This window comes from Podarcis vaucheri (genome assembly GCF_965113315.1).
Source record: "Podarcis vaucheri genome assembly, chromosome: Z".
Lineage (NCBI taxonomy): Eukaryota > Metazoa > Chordata > Lepidosauria > Squamata > Lacertidae > Podarcis > Podarcis vaucheri.
Window position 1 is genome coordinate 35,996,185 of NC_138758.1, and position 15,602 is coordinate 36,011,786.

The 15,602-nt window shown below is 46.4% G+C and overlaps 1 protein-coding gene across 4 annotated transcripts in view; it reads left to right on the top strand.

The window, feature by feature from the left end:
• Nucleotides 1–15,602, top strand: part of USP20 (ubiquitin specific peptidase 20) — a 43,153-nt gene that overhangs the window by 23,373 nt on the left and 4,178 nt on the right. For 3 of the 4 annotated variants that reach the window (XM_082207977.1, XM_082207978.1, XM_082207980.1), the window contains exons 17-24: nucleotides 2,347–2,527; nucleotides 5,924–6,050; nucleotides 6,991–7,160; nucleotides 7,402–7,483; nucleotides 8,132–8,240; nucleotides 9,526–9,628; nucleotides 10,305–10,376; nucleotides 11,148–12,098. In XM_082207977.1, coding sequence (XP_082064103.1) covers nucleotides 2,347–2,527; nucleotides 5,924–6,050; nucleotides 6,991–7,160; nucleotides 7,402–7,483; nucleotides 8,132–8,240; nucleotides 9,526–9,628; nucleotides 10,305–10,376; nucleotides 11,148–11,308 — 1,005 coding nt within the window. In that variant the 3' untranslated portion in view covers nucleotides 11,309–12,098. Of the gene's footprint in view, nucleotides 1–2,346; nucleotides 2,528–5,923; nucleotides 6,051–6,990; nucleotides 7,161–7,401; nucleotides 7,484–8,131; nucleotides 8,241–9,525; nucleotides 9,629–10,304; nucleotides 10,377–11,147; nucleotides 12,099–15,602 lie in introns of those variants that run through there. The other variant, XM_082207979.1, reaches the window with a different exon arrangement.

Below are 15,602 nucleotides of genomic sequence, written 5' to 3' on the forward strand. Positions count from 1 at the left end.
CTCATGTTTGTAGCTTCGAGAACACTGTCCAACCATCTCATCCTCTATCGTCCCCTTCTCCTTGTGCCCTCCATCTTTCCCAACATCAGGGTCTTTTCCAGGGAGTCTTCTCTTCTCATGAGGTGGCCAAAGTATTGGAGCCTCAGCTTCACGATCTGTCCTTCCAGTGAGCACTCAGGGCTGATTTCCTTAAGAATGGATACGTTTGATCTTCTTGCAGTCCATGGGACTCTCAAGAGTCTCCTCCAGCACCATAATTCAAAAGCATCAATTCTTTGGCGATCAGCCTTCTTGATGGTCCAGCTCTCACTTCCATACATCACTACTGGGAAAACCATGGCTTTAACTATACGGACCTTTGTTGGTAAGACCACCACAGCCAACCACAAATGAATAACCACACCCTAGGCCAACCTCAACCTCTCTCGCCACCAAAGGAACACAAGCGAACAGCAAAGAACCTGCACAAGCAACGCTGACACCATACCCTACATACAGTAAGCGAAATAGAAACATCGCCACCCGACCCCACTCTCACCCATCTCTCCCCGCCTCCACCTCTTTCCCCCTTTTCTTCCTAATGTATCAACAAATGAAAATGATTTGTAAAAATGTTACATGGCAAAAAAACACACGAGAGAGAGAGACATTGCACACTTTTGTATATCAACAAAATCTTTAATAAAAAAAATAAAACAATGGGTGGATGTAATTGTTTCTAAGATGGTTATAAAAAGAGCATTCAAGGAATACATCAGCTATATCTTCAATTGACACAGTGTTGCAGCTGAAAGCTCTATCCTTTAGACAACTAAATGTCCCTTCTGTTAGAAGACTGGATGGGCTGACATAAAGGAGTTCCTAAGGATAGAGCTTTCAGCTGCAACACTGTGTCAGTTGAAGATATAGCTGATTTATTCCTTGAATGCTCTTTTTATAACCATCTTAGAAACAATTACATCCACCCATTGTTAAGATCGCAGAAGGGAAGGACATCTCTTGCAAAGGCCTGCTTTTTGTTGTCTGATGTGGGACGCTGTGGGGGTGGCGCTGTGGGGACTTACCGATCAGAAGGTAGGCATCCCTGTGACGGGGTGAGTTCCCATTGCTCGGTCCCTGCTCCTGCCAACCTAGCAGTTTGAAAGCATGTCAAAGTGCAAGTAGATAAATAGGTACCGCTTCGGCGGGAAGGTAAGAGGCGTTTCCGTGCGCTGCTCTGGTTCACCAGAAGCGGCTTAGTCATGCTGGCCACATGACCCGGAAGCTGTACGCCGGCTCCCTTGGCCAATAAAGCGAGATGAGCGCCGCAACCCCAGAGTCGGTCATGACTGGACCTAATGGTCAGGGGTCCCTTTACCTTTACGTCTACCAAATATCTTTGCAAGGATGGATACAATGGGGGAAAAGCATACAGTCTGTTGGATTGACAGATCTTGATCTCAGCAGTTTGTGATAGCATCTCAGTGTCTCTCAGCCAAGGGTCAGCAAACTTTTTCAGCAGGGGGCTGGTCCACTGTCCCTCAGACCTTGTGGGGGGCCGGACTATATTTTTTTTTTGGGGGGGGAAATGAATGAATTTCTATGCCCCACAAATAACACAGAGATGCATTTTAAATAAAAGCACACATTCTACTCATGTAAAAACATGCTGATTCCTGGACCGCCCGCGAGCTGGATTTAGAAGGTGATTGGGCCAGATCTGGCCCCTGGGCCTTAGTTTGCCTACCCATGCTCTAAGCCTTTGAAGTATTAATTCTTTAGCTATCTCAAAACCCTGTGCCACAAAAAAGGAGGCAGAGAGTCCCAACCTCATGGCAGCAGATTGCATTTCATGTTTCCATGAGTTTGGGGTGTTGGCAACTGTGAGAACAAGATGCTGAATTAGATGGCAGAGGGACTTCTCGTGGTGGCGCCTGCCCTGTGGAGCTCCCTCCCATCAGATGTCAAAGAAATAAACAACTATCGGACTTTTAGAAGACATCTGAAGGCAGCCCTGTTTAGGGAAGCTTTTAATATTTGATGAATCATTGTATTTTAGTATCCTGCTGGAAGCCACCCAGGATGGCCGGGGAAACCCAGCCAGATGGGCGGGGTAATAATAATAATAATAATAATAATAATAATGGACCACTGGGCTGATCCAGCAGGACTGTTTTTTTATCTTCTTAGGCTTTTTACCCCAGGGATTTAGTTTATGGTAGCTTTATGATGCCATGCACACACAGCCCTGGCTGAATGTATCTTAGGATAAGCCCAGTTGATTGTTTTACCTATGAGGGCAGTCTGGAGGGGTTTGAACTTGCCCATCCCAAGTCCGTTTCTGAGCTCTGATGCCTTTTCTCCTAGATCTTGTGCATTCACCTGAAGCGTTTCCGACATGAGGTCATGTACTCCTTCAAAATCAACAGTCACGTCTCTTTCCCTTTGGAGGGGCTGGACCTCCGGCCTTTCCTGGCCAAGGAGAGCATCTCGCAGATCACCACCTATGACCTCCTCTCTGTGATTTGCCACCATGGCACAGCTGGCAGTGAGTTGTCTGTCCCTCCTCCTATTCTTCTTTGCCTGGAGGGAGCTTGCAGCCTGGAATGACTTATGTGTTGTGTGTGATGAGCACTTCTCGTAAATAAAGATTAGCCAGATAATTATGGAGTTAAACTGTGGAACTTGCTCCTTCAGAAGATAGTAATGGCCACCAACTTGGATGGTTTTAAAAGAGGACTAGACAAATTAATGGAGGATGGGGGCTATCAATGGCTGCTAGCCAATATGGCTTTGATCTGCCTCCACAGTTGGAGGCAGCAGTGCTTCTGAAAGCCAGTTGCTGGAAACTACAGTAGAGAAGAAGGCTCTTGGGCTCTGGTTCTGCTTGCAGGTTCCCTATTGGGGGATCTGTTTGGCCACTGGGAGAACAGGTTGCTGGACTAGATGGGTGATTGGTTTGATCTATCAGGGCTCTTATGTTATTAAAAGTGCCTGTGAGTTAATCTCCCTTTCTCCCCCCCCAAAAAAAATTTATAAATTGAAAATGTGAAAATGAGCCATTTCAATCAGTACAAAACAATTTGCAAAACAGAAAGCCAGGTCAAGGACCACTGCAAATAAATCACCTCCTATTGCATAATCAGCTGGAAGAACTGAGCAGGCAGATAAATAAAGCCTTAACTTGTTGACAATTTCAAATTTATAAGCATCTTCCTAGCAGGTTCCAGGCTACCCTTCTCCCAAACCAAAAGTTATGACTGTAACCATAAATGATAATTTGCTGCAGGTGTGGGGCAGATATTTGCATTGACTCTTGTATCCTCAATAAAACAATGCTATGTAGCTACAGACTTAGCCTGTATGCTTTTGATCCCTGGCCATTCCCCCTTTTTCGTGAGGTTTTCTAGTAAAGCAATTTGCCATGATTTTTTTTTTTTGGGGGGGGGGCAAATATTTTCTATTTCATTTTATAATGTATATAAAGCAAAGAGAACAGTTATAACAACTCACTATTCCAACATGCAACCTCCAGATAAAAACCAGGCAAACCAAAGGCCTCCACTGCCTAGCAGACTTCTACCAAAATAACAAACTCATATTGACACAAGAAATACAAGACAAATACCCTGGCTAATCACCAACTATAGTACATGCCTTCTTAAACAATCCATAGACTCAGCAGCCACTAGGCCCTTGTCCACCTTTGAAAACCTCTGGAAAGCAGAAGAACACAGCAAGGGGATGGTATCCAAAATATACAAAATACTGCTCCAAAATCCCACAACCCCCCTTGATGCAATCAAAGAACAATGGGAGCACAACAATGAAATTAACCCCACCCAATGGACTAGAATGTGGTATAAACCTCCCTTTGAATCCATCTCAGCCAAAAGAAAAGAACTCACTCTGAAACTTACTGTCAGGGCTGCTTGAAGATCCTAGCTCACAGAGGATCACGCTAGCCAGCGATCATTTAGTAAAAGTCTTTATTGAATTACAGTTTCCATTCTCACGCTGCTGCGCGCAACTCTACGTCTAGTAGCTAGATCGACGAAGCTCCGTCTGAGTCTCCGCCCCGTGCGCACCAACTTAATATCCTAGCCCTGCTCCACCTTTTCCGCCTGACTGTCCTCCTCTGGGTCCCTCTACCCCCCGGGGCTTCTTCCTTCCGGGATTCTTCTGACGCTGACCCGGACCCTCCTGCCTCCTTGCGCCGGGCTTTAGGACCTGGCTCCCTTTCCGGGCTGCTTACTGCGCCGCCTTCCTCTGCATTTGAACTTGGCGCGCGCGCCCAACCTTCCACTTTCCTCTTAACCGTTTCTTCGCTCCCCGATGGAGGTGTGGCCACTCCTGACTCATGCCCTCCCTCCTGTGGTGAGCTGCCAGCGCTTGCCCCCTGGCTCCCTTCCTCTTCCCTGCTCTCTGGCGGTGACGCTGGTCCCGATTTCCAACTGCTCTCCTCTGAGTCCCCTCTGGCTCTATCTTCCTGGGGTGCCCCCCTAGACTCCCCCCTTGCCCTGGCCACTGGTGCTCCTTTCTGTGAATCCTCTGATTCACTGGAAAGACTCGGAGATCTCGGGTCGTCGTCATCACTCATCTTTTCTTCTGCCTCCTCCCCTTCGCTCTCTGTTTCCTCCCTTGCCCTTGCCTCTGCTCCTAAACCCCTGACACTTACCTACAGGTAGTACCTAACACCATGATACACCCAGGAACTTCACCAAAATGCTGGAGAGGCTGTGCTTCTACAGGCACATACCTCCACATGTGGTGAGAATGCCTCAAAATCCAACCCTTTGGGACAGCAGTCCTACAAGAAATATGCAAAATAACAGAACAGGTATTAGAAGTCACCCCAGAACTGGCCCTACTGAACATTTTCCAGGATAATAATGTCCACTCACATTATAAAAAGCTTATAACCAACCTACTCTCAGCAGCCAGAAGCATCATAGCTGGACAGTGGAGAGAATTGTCAGGAGTGAACATGGACCACTGATACCAAATCGTATGGGAAACAGCCTTACTAGAAAAGCTAACCAATAAACTGAAACTGACATGATCACATACACAGTCCAACAAGACAACAAGAACCCACCAACAGCATACAAATAAATATGACTTACTTGACTCAACAATCCCTCCCCAACTCACAAATGCAAACAAACCTCACTGCAGCCAACTACAGACAACCAACCACACCCTGGGCCCTCCCAATCCCTCTTACTACCAAGGAAATGTAATAAGTGAATAGAAAGAGAATCTACCCAGTTGATGCTGAAACAAAACCCCACACATACACTATAGAAAAGAATACAAGTTTCACCACCCCACCTCCCCTCTCTCCTCCTCTTTTTCCCTGACCTTATACAGTATACAACACAAAGTCTCATATCAAATGTAACCGATCTGTAGAAAAGACTTTACAACCTGAAAAAGAGACAATGCATGTATTTTTGTAAATCAAGAAAATCTTTAATAAGAATTAATTTTTTAAAAACAGATGATAGTTAAAAGATGAAAAACAAAACTAAAATAGGGACACATGGGTTAAAATAACAAAGTTATTTTATGAAACAAAGTTATGAAACAAAAAAGTGAGAATAAAAGTTGTCTCTACCTAGAGAATATTACCATTATCTGATTATCAAGTATAGTTCCGGATTTGCCAGGCTTTTTCTGAAGGTTATCTTGAAAATGCTTTTGTTGTATATGTAATAACAGGATGCTAAATTATATGAAAAGTGTCTGGAGGTTCTAGCCCTGGCTGAAATCTCAAATTGTGCAAAAAAAAATTCTGTTACAGTTATATTCTAATCTAAAGTAAGTGGTACATCTTACATCCAATGTAAGATTTGGTGCTGTTTTCACATGCCATGATTTTCTGATACCAATATTCAAGGTCATTCACTTGGGACTCTTTCCAATCTTGCTTTCTTAAAAGGTGGGCACTACATCGCGTATTGCCAGAACGTAATCAATGGCCAGTGGTACGAATTTGATGATCAGTACGTCACGGAGGTCCACGAAACAGTTGTACAGAATGCAGAGGCCTATGTTTTGTTCTACAGGTAAGATGTTCGAAAGTAATTGGCCCTTGCTGGGGAAACTAGCATTTTTAGAAATGTCTGAAGAGCTTGATGAGAGAGTGTTTCCTGGGAGGAAGATTCAAATTTATTTAATTCTAGCCCTTAGACACTTACAAAACAAAGTTTAACAGTGCATAAGTAGAACAAGGTAGCAGAAATAGGAATTAACTTGGATGCAAGTGAACTGCAATGGAAACCAACTTAGAAGTTTGAATTTCCTTGGTGAATTCCACTTTCCCCTTAAAGTGGAGTGGCGAAGAGGCAAAGTACCTGTCCTGCATGCAGAAGGCTCCAGGTTCAGTCCCAACATCTCCAGGTAGGCCTGGGGACTCCCTTCCTGTCTGAAATCCTGAAGAGCTGCTTCCAGCCACTGTAGATAACCATGAGTTAGGTGGACCAGTGGGCTGACTTAGTATAATGCAGCTTCCTGTTTAAATAAGCTCTTTATTTAGAACCACGAGGACTAGAATCTTAACTTTATTTATAGGAGAAGGACCATAGTTCATTGGCAGAGCATCTACTTTGCATGCAGAAAGTCCCAGGTTCAGTCCCCAATGGCCTCTCTTGTAGGACTGAGAAGAACTTCCTGTTTGAAAACCTGGAGAGCTGCTGCTGGTCGTTGTAGACAATACTGAGCTAGATGAACCAAGAGTCTGGCTCAGTTTCTAGGATCCAGCTTATTTCTATGATTGCCAGCTGTTTTTAATATGGTATTTTAATTGTTGCAACCCACCCTTGGACCCCAGTATGAAGGGCAGGTAATTAAGTAATAGTAATAATTATGATGAGGCAGCATCGTAGGAAAGAACCCCCGTGATTTGCAATTAAACATGGAACAGCCCCATGATCTGCATGGTGGTGGCTCCTGCTGCTTCATACTGACACCTCCACCCTCTGCGCTTTCCTCATAATCTTCCTCCAGGAAGAGCAGCGAGGAGGCTGTGCGGGAACGGCAGAAAGTGGTCTCGCTGGCGACCATGAAGGAACCTGGGCTGCTCCAGTTCTACATCTCTCGGGAGTGGCTCAACAAATTCAACACCTTTGCGGAGCCAGGCCCCATCACCAACCATACCTTCCTCTGTTCCCATGGAGGTGAGGGGGGGAGGGGGGGCTGCACTTGAGGGAATGTTACTTGGTGCTGTGCTGAGAGGCAGGGATCTGCTTGACTTCTGCTTCTGGCTAGCCAGTTTTCCTCTCAGAAGCCACACGATTTAAATGTCCGGTGGCAGAAATGCACAGCCTGTGTGGTTCCTTGTGTTCTGCAGGTGTGTTAGCAACTACCCAGAAGGTACCTTGTTTTTCATTACCTCTTCTCTGTTTCATTTACTCGCAGGCATCCCTCCAAATAAATATCATTATATTGATGACCTGGTGGTGATTCTTCCCCAGAACGTCTGGGAGTATCTCTACAACAGGTAAGGGGAGTCAGTTTGGGGGTGGGGGTGTTTTGTTTCATTTTGTTTTAGTAAAATCAAGTACCTAGTCCCTAGGGTAAGTGGAGAGCAAGTTGAAAACTTACAGTTGGGGCAAGAGCACAAGCACAATGCAGGCTTTCTGACCCTTCAAATTCCTTCTCGGTGCCCATTTTTGTGATGCTTTTGGCATCTGGTTTCTATTTTTCTCCCTTTTGCTTTTGTCTCCCCTTCCTCCAATATAATCTCTCATATGTTGAACTGCTGATTGTAATCCAGCTAGGGCAGGTGCCTAGTCTTTCCCCTCCGGGAAGTGCCACTAGAAGGCGCAACGTAAGAGAAATAAAGGTCTGCAAAGCTGTACTACACCTGCATAGCAGTTCTGTGGCTGATGGCCTCAGAATTGATTGTCAGCAATGGGGAAACTTCCAGATGTTGTTGGCCTTCCAGATGTTGCTGGACTATAGCTCCCATCAAACCTGATCATTGGCTATACTGGTTGGGGTTGATGGGAGTTGAAGTCCACCCACTTCTAGGGACTCAACACTGCATTCACAAATACTTGGAGTATATGGGCATGGGGTGCTGGTGTGCTTGGTCTTTCTCCTCCATTGCCTCTGTGGTTATGCTTCAGTCTCCTCTTGTGTTCAGGTTCGGTGGCGGCCCAGCTGTCAACCACCTCTACGTGTGTTCAGTGTGCCAGGTGGAGATCGAAGCCCTGGCCAAGAGGAGGAAGATCGAAATTGACACTTTCATCAAGGTACTCCCACAGCAGATAGGCCTGCTGGGGTGGGGAAACATAGTGGTAGTACAAAGTAGTACCACTAGCTGTCAGTGTAATTCCATCTAGTGTACCTTATGTGGGGCTTCCCTTATGCTTGACCTGGAAGCTGCCACATAAGACCCATTCTGCATTTGTAACAACTAAATCCTTTAGTGTGGCAGCACCTAAACTTTAGAACTCAACTGCCTATTGCTATCAAGCAGGTGCCTTCACTGTGCTCTTCTCTGCTAAAAACAAGCCTGCCCAGATATTTAGAAAGTTGATATGAGTCTTAAATCTGTTTTTAGTCTATTGTTATTTTAATTTTTCCAGTTATTGTTGCAATTTTTTCTTTGTGATAACTTTATCGTTTTATATTTTTTGAGAACTGCTTTGAGGGGGGTTTTTTTGTAGTCAGGCAGTATATAAATTTTATTACCGTATTTTTTGCACCATAACACTCACTTTTTTCCTCCTAAAAAGTAAGGGGAAATGTCTGTGCGTGTTATGGAGGGAATGCCTACGGGTGGCATGCCTACGGATTTTCCTCCTCTAAAAACTACGTGCGTGTTATGGTCGGGTGCGTGTTATAGAGCGAAAAATACGGTAAATAAACAAACGAATGCTCTGGCTCAGTTATGGATTCTGCTGACTGGCAGTGGACACAATCTCTTTTTATGACATTCAGAATCAAGCATGTTAATTTGCTGCAAGCAACAGATTCCTTCCTCTGCCCTAAGGTGTCTGCAGCTTTGATTTCATGTGTTTGCTTGGTAGATTTATACCCTACTTTCTGACAAGTCCTCAAAGCAGCTGAGGATGTTCATAAAACGCAACAGATACACCAAGAGCAATATGCTCACAAATCAAAACTGAGTGGCCAGGCAGCTGGTGTCAGACTCTCCTTCCGCCAGGGCTTCTTTGGTGGTTGGGGAGGGAACAGTCTGACTGCAGCCACCCTTGACGCTGTCCTTGTCTACATCCACCTCTCGACAGAGCAAATGATCTGCTCTGTGTCTCTGCAAGCTCAGTAAAATACAATCCATAAAATGCAGGAAACACATCCACAAACCTTAGAAACCTTTCAGCTCCAGAGGCTTGCAAGGAAGCTTATGCCAGTCCTTAAAAATACAGTTCAGCATAAAAGGAAGATTTGAAAATTAACCTACAAAAGCTGGTGGCTGGTGGCAGTGTTGGTGTTTTCTACCCACCACTGCCTTTAGCTGCCATCATAAAACAAATGATGATAGTAGTAATTCCCTCTTTGCCCTCTGCCCATCAGCTGAACAAGGCCTTCCAGGCCGAAGAGTCTCCTGGAGTCATCTATTGCATAAGCATGCAGTGGTTCCGCGAGTGGGAGGCGTTCGTCAAAGGAAAGGACAACGGTAAAGACTGGCAGGGAGGGGAGTTGGCAGTGGAAAAGGAGGGATGGGAAGAGAACAGGGTTGCCACCAAGTGCCTCGGAAGCGACTCAGAAGGGGAGGGGGTTTCTCTCATTCAGTAGGGATGGCCAACTGGCAGGCCGGGAAGCCCGTTTGCCTCTGGCCCAAGTATGGTGGTTCTGGCAAAGTCACAGTACGATAAAACTTTTATACGAATGTAGGGTGATGAGAATGGTTTCCCCCATTTTACCCTCACAGCAGAGAGTTTGCATGCACACGAAAGCTCATACCAAGAACTAACTTAGTTGGTCTTTAAGGTGCTACTGGAAGGAATTTTTTATTTTGACTATGGCAGACCAACACGGCTACCTATCTGTAGCAGAGAGTTTGGCAGACAGTCGGAGACTAGGCCCAAGGTCCTCTGTGAGCTTCATGGCACTTGAGTCCCGGTCTGCCATATCCTAACCTGGCAGTCTAAACCTGCCTCTGTCTCTCTCTTTCAGCCTAACCTACTCCGCAGGGTTGTTGTGAGGATGAACTGGGGAGAGGCGGAGAACTGTGTATACACCACCTTGAGCTACTTGGAGGAAAAGTGGGCTATGAATAAATAAATGGAACTATGGCAAATTTAATTTTGAACTGTATTGCCTGCTAACTAGTATTCCTTCTTTTCCCGTAGAACCGCCTGGACCTATCGACAACAGCAAGATTGCTGTGGCAAAAGGCAGTGGTCACATGCAGGTCAAGCAGGGTAAGGCTCCTCACAGCAGTTATTTCAGCCTTCCCCCCTTCCTTTCCTGTTTTCCATTCTGTCTGCCTCCCTCAAGAAACAGGATCTTAGTGAAGCTGAAGCAAAGGAGAAAATTCTGGGGGTTCGGGAGGACCTTGAGTGGCTTTAGAAAGAGGACTAGACAAATTAATGGAGGGATAAGGCTATCAGTGTTTATTAGCCAGGATAGATGTGTTCAGCCCTCCAGTATGTTCCTGGATACCAGTTGCTGGGGAACACATGTAAGAGTGTGGCACTGAGGTCCTACGTATGGGCTTCCCATTGGGGCATCTGGTTGACTTCTGTGAGAGCAGGAAGCTGGACTAGATGGGCCACTTGTCTGATCCAGTAGTGAGGCTGGGAACCACAAGTGGGCAGAGCTGGTGTTGCAGTTGGATCCTGTCTACAGGCTTCCCACGGGGGCATCTGGCTGGTCGCTGTGCTTCACTAGACAGGCCTTTGGTCTTCTGTAGCAGCCAGGCTCTCCTTGTGTTCTTAGTTCCCTCTGGCCTTCTCTTCTGCAACTTGCAGCATGGAAAGAGTAGCAGCCTACCTCACAGGATTCCTGTAAACACTCTTTTGCAATGCTCTTAAGTTGTCTGTTAACAATAGCAGTAATTCCCCTCACCGTTTAGTAATGCTTTTACTGCTTTGAGCAAAGCTGTGAGAAAATTTTGCTGTTGACAGAAGCCGTTTGGATCTGCCCTGCCCACACCAGCATTTTCTCTACCGCTACCTATGCTCTTTTGGCAGGAGCTGATTACGGCCAGATTTCCGAGGAGACGTGGACTTACTTAAGCACAATCTACAGCGGAGGCCCCGAGATTGCCATCCGGCAGAATGTGGCCCAGGTGCAGGAGGTGGAGAACATGCACGGGGAGCAGAAGATTGAGGCTGAGACCCGGGCGGCCTGAGAGACCACGGACCATGTGGGGAAGGTACACTGGAGAGGCACAGGGGCACCCAGAGCCCCTGAGGTTAGGCTCATGTGGATAGCTTTACCTTCTGTCGCACCATTTCCCCATCTAGACCCATTACAGTCTACTCCAGGGATGGGGCAACTGTGCCCCCCCATCTGTTGAACTACAACTCCCATCAGCCCCAGCTAGCATGCTCCAGTGGTCAATGGATGATGGGAGTTAAGAAGCTGCCTTTAGAATGTTTCTGAATCCTGAAGAGTTTCTTTAAACAAACCCCTCTGTTCCAAAACCTTTCAACAGTTTTTTTTTTAAAACCACAGCATAAAAAGTTGTAGTGAGTCAGATCATTGTTCTATCTAGCTCCTTATCGTCTACACTAACTGGCAGGGACTCTCCAGGGGTTTCAGGCAGGATCTCTTTCCCAGCCATATTTGGAGATACTGCTGCGGATTGAACCTGAGACCTTCTGCAAGCAAATCTTATGCTCTGCCACTGAGCTGCACCCCCCTCCCAATAAAGATTCTAGTTCAATTGTTCAGCCAGCATGAAGTAATTAAGTGGGAAGATAGAAAGTTTCCTTTATATCGAGCTAGACCATTGGTCCATTTAGCTCAGTATGATCTACAGTGATTGGCAGCGGCTCTTGGGAATTTCAGGCAGGGAGTCTAGGAGAGACTTACATGGAGAAGCTGGGAACTGAACCTCAGACCTGTGTACAAAGCAGGTGCTCTACCATGGAGCTATTGTATTTTACCTAAAAATAAAAGAAAGACCCTAGTCCTCATGGTTCTGTATGGGTTGAACTGAATAAGAACTTAGGAAGATTACTTATAACATGTCAGACCATTGGTCCATCTAGCTCAGTATAGCCAACACTGACTGGCAGTGGGTCTCCAGGGTTTCAGGCAGGGGACATTCCTAGCTCTACTTGGAGATGCCATTGGGGATTGAAGCCGGGACCTTCGGCACACAAAACGGATGCTGTACTGCTGAGCTACATTCTACGAGTCTTGTTGGGCTATCATGTCCCCCCTCTGTGATCCACTCTTCTGGCTCAGGGTGCTCAGCCCTGCTACCTAAGACCCTTTTGTTCACCTCAAGTACCAGGGATTGAACCTGGGACCATGAGCATGCAAAGTGTGTTCACTACCATGGATTGATAGTCTCTATGCCCCTTCAGCATACAGCACATCAAGCCATCTTGGTACAACACTGCCTGACTGTGCTTTTCTGCTTGCCTGCACAGAGGATAGAGAGAGGTATGTGGGCATTTGTAGAAATTAGCCTACTGTGCAAAGGTAAAATCTGCACCCATTGCTCCACCCACTTTTAATAGAATCATAGAATTGTAGACTTGGAAAGTTCCCAAGGGTCATCTAGTCCAACCCCCTGCAATGCAGGAATTTCAGCTGATGAATCCCAGACAGGTGGCCATCCAACCTGTTTAAAAACATCCAACAAAGGAAGATTCCACCGACTTCCAAGGTAGTCCATCCCAGCGTTGAACAACTCACCTTCAAAAAGTTCTTCCTAATGTTTTGCCTCACCCATCTCTGGGAAGTGGCTGGCAGGAGGATGCCCAGAAGGAAACTTGGCCCCCAGGCTGAAAAAGGTTCCCCAGCTGTGTTCTAAAAAGAAGCACAGCTCTGATCTCTTTCCTGTGCTCTTGACAGGTTGGGCTAGCCCTGACTTCCCCTTGGGGAGTGGACATTCTTGGGAGTGAGTCCAAACACTCTCTGCATTTCTTTGTTTCCCTTTCTCTCATGTTTTGGAACTGAAAAAGCATACAACGCAGCTCCCGCCACCCGTCACCTTGTCCTGTTCACAGTGATTAACACTTGTAGGAAGCGATGTTAATTTTGTGGGGAAAATAGATATAGATCACCTGTGCGGAGTAATTAATGAAAGACTTGGTTGGGTCCCTAGATCCAAAGCACAGGACTTAACACACTTTAGCAAGAGAAACACCTCCCTGGGTTTAAAACCACAGAATCATGCAGCACAGTGAAGCATGAGGGATGTAAGTTTTTAGACGTTTTATATATCCGGTTATAGCTATGTACAGCACTTCCCTTCTCTACTCCTCTTGCCACGGACAGAAAACAGCATTACTAAGTATAAAGGCTTTACTTACAAAACACCAAAGGTTAGATTCATGTGTTATTCCATGCAGCAGCAAGAACACAGGGTATTTACAAAATACAGAAATAGCTTAAAGCACACAGTCTGAGCTTGTAGCAAGCAAGCTCAGGCATGTCCTATTTCTGTTCATTCTCTTTCACCATGCAAACTCACAAAGGAGGAAACTTAACTTACTTCCAGCGGGGAGCTTTCAAACCACAAAGTGGACCCCATCATTGTGATTTATTTATTTATTTATTTATTTGTAAGGATGCAAAACTCCACCTTCCGATTCAGGATGCCTGTCCCCCACCTCTTCCTTGAACACAATCCCATTCACATAAAGAACAAGTGCAGCTGATCAGCTTCTTCTCATCCCATTGACTGTGGCCTCCCTGAAAATGGGTGTGTGGAAGGAAGGAATTTTGAGGAAATGTGTACCCATGAATTAGCCCCTGATGACCCTATACTAGTCTTGTCGCACCCACACAACAGCACGACCCACTCCTGATTGCATGTGCAGCCAGGAACACTGGAAGCATCTTCCTAGGGAGGTGGGCAATACTTGGTTTGGGTGCAGCTGCCTGTGAAACCAAGGAAGACGGATTGTCCCACCTGACCCGGCAGCCCCACCCTCCTCCTTTTTTGGCTGTGGGAGAACAGGGGTGTGTCTCTGTCTTTCTGAAATGCCTCCTGCATCCAGACTGCTGGAGGACCAGTGCTAGAACAGTTCTGATCTGTGGTGACAGATTGTACAGTTTCTGAGGGAAAACCATGTAGCCCAGCAAGTCTGGCACACTTGTGAAGATAGTGAAGACCCCCCCCCCCCCAATTCCAGGAACCACTACTGCATTTTTCTGCTCAGCAGCTGACGAGAGATACCTTTTTGAGGGAGGTCCTGTCTCATGTTGCTTTGCACAGTCTCTGTTTCTGTCCAGCCACATGTACCCACAAACATCGTTTTGTGTTGGTAATTGGTCTAGTGCAGTCTCACCTCCCCACACCTCTTTGCCTCTCTGGCCACTCCCAGGCTTTAATAGGGTTGCTCCAAACCAACCATTTTTTGTTTTGTTTATGGGAATGGATAAGAGCGGATAACGGAGGGAGAAGCATGAAGATCTCTTTAGTGAGATGTGGCCTTCTGGAAGCACGAAATCCTCTGCTGCAAACAGCAACCACTTCCGCCTCTTTTTAAAGAGAACCCTCTTGCAGAAGTTTCTCCATCTTTTTGTTGCTGTTTTCTCTGTTGACCTGGATCTCTAAATGCCTAAAAGAGCATCCTCCTAGGCACCTGAGGAGCGTGTGGGGAGATGACTTGCTGTGGGGGGTGTCATTTCTGCTCTTACCATGGAACGCCCTTTTCGAGGGCAGCCTCTATTTGTGCTCTGTGGGTGGTGCCTTAAAAGAGACAGAGTACGTTATGGAGTGTCAAACTCTTGTGCTCAAATTCCTTCCTTTTGTGCTAAGACTGTTGAGCCAATAAAAAAACGCTTGCATTCAGAAGCTGTGTAAATATTGCTTTGCTTGTCCATGTGTTTATTCTCCATCACAGCGCCCGCCCCCCAAATGCGGAGGTTGGCCCCAAAAGGGACGCTCTGGTTTTGCTTTATCCTCTGTCTGGATAGGTGCTGAACATCAGGCTCTAATGGCCAAATGTACCCCGCCCCAAGGCCTTGCCATCTGGACTTTGGGACCCTCTCCCCCAATGCCAAACCCCTCACCAGCCTTTAAACAAACTTCTGAATTGCATCCTGCCTGATGGGGCAAGCAAGCATTCACCTGGAAAGGGAGGAGAGAGAGTTTTAAGTGGGGGCCATCAGATACGTGGTTTCTGTTATCACCTCTCTTCCCTTTCTCACTTCGCTTTTAACTGCCTATGTCTGCAAGGCCCAGTTGGCATCATTTCGTGTCATGGAATTTTGCTGCAAGCTGCCAGTTGCAAACCTTACTAGCCTGGCTCCAGCTGAGTAGCCTGTTCTCAGTGGCCAGCCAGGTGCCCCAATGAAAAGCCTACAAGCAGGACCCAGACACAAGAGTCCTCTCCCCTCCTGAGGTTTCCAGCAACTGTCATTCAGAAGAATGGCTGCCTTTGATCAGGGAGGCAGAGCTGAGCCGCCATGGCTAGCCTTATCTCCTGCATGAAATGATACAGTCCTCTTTTAAATCC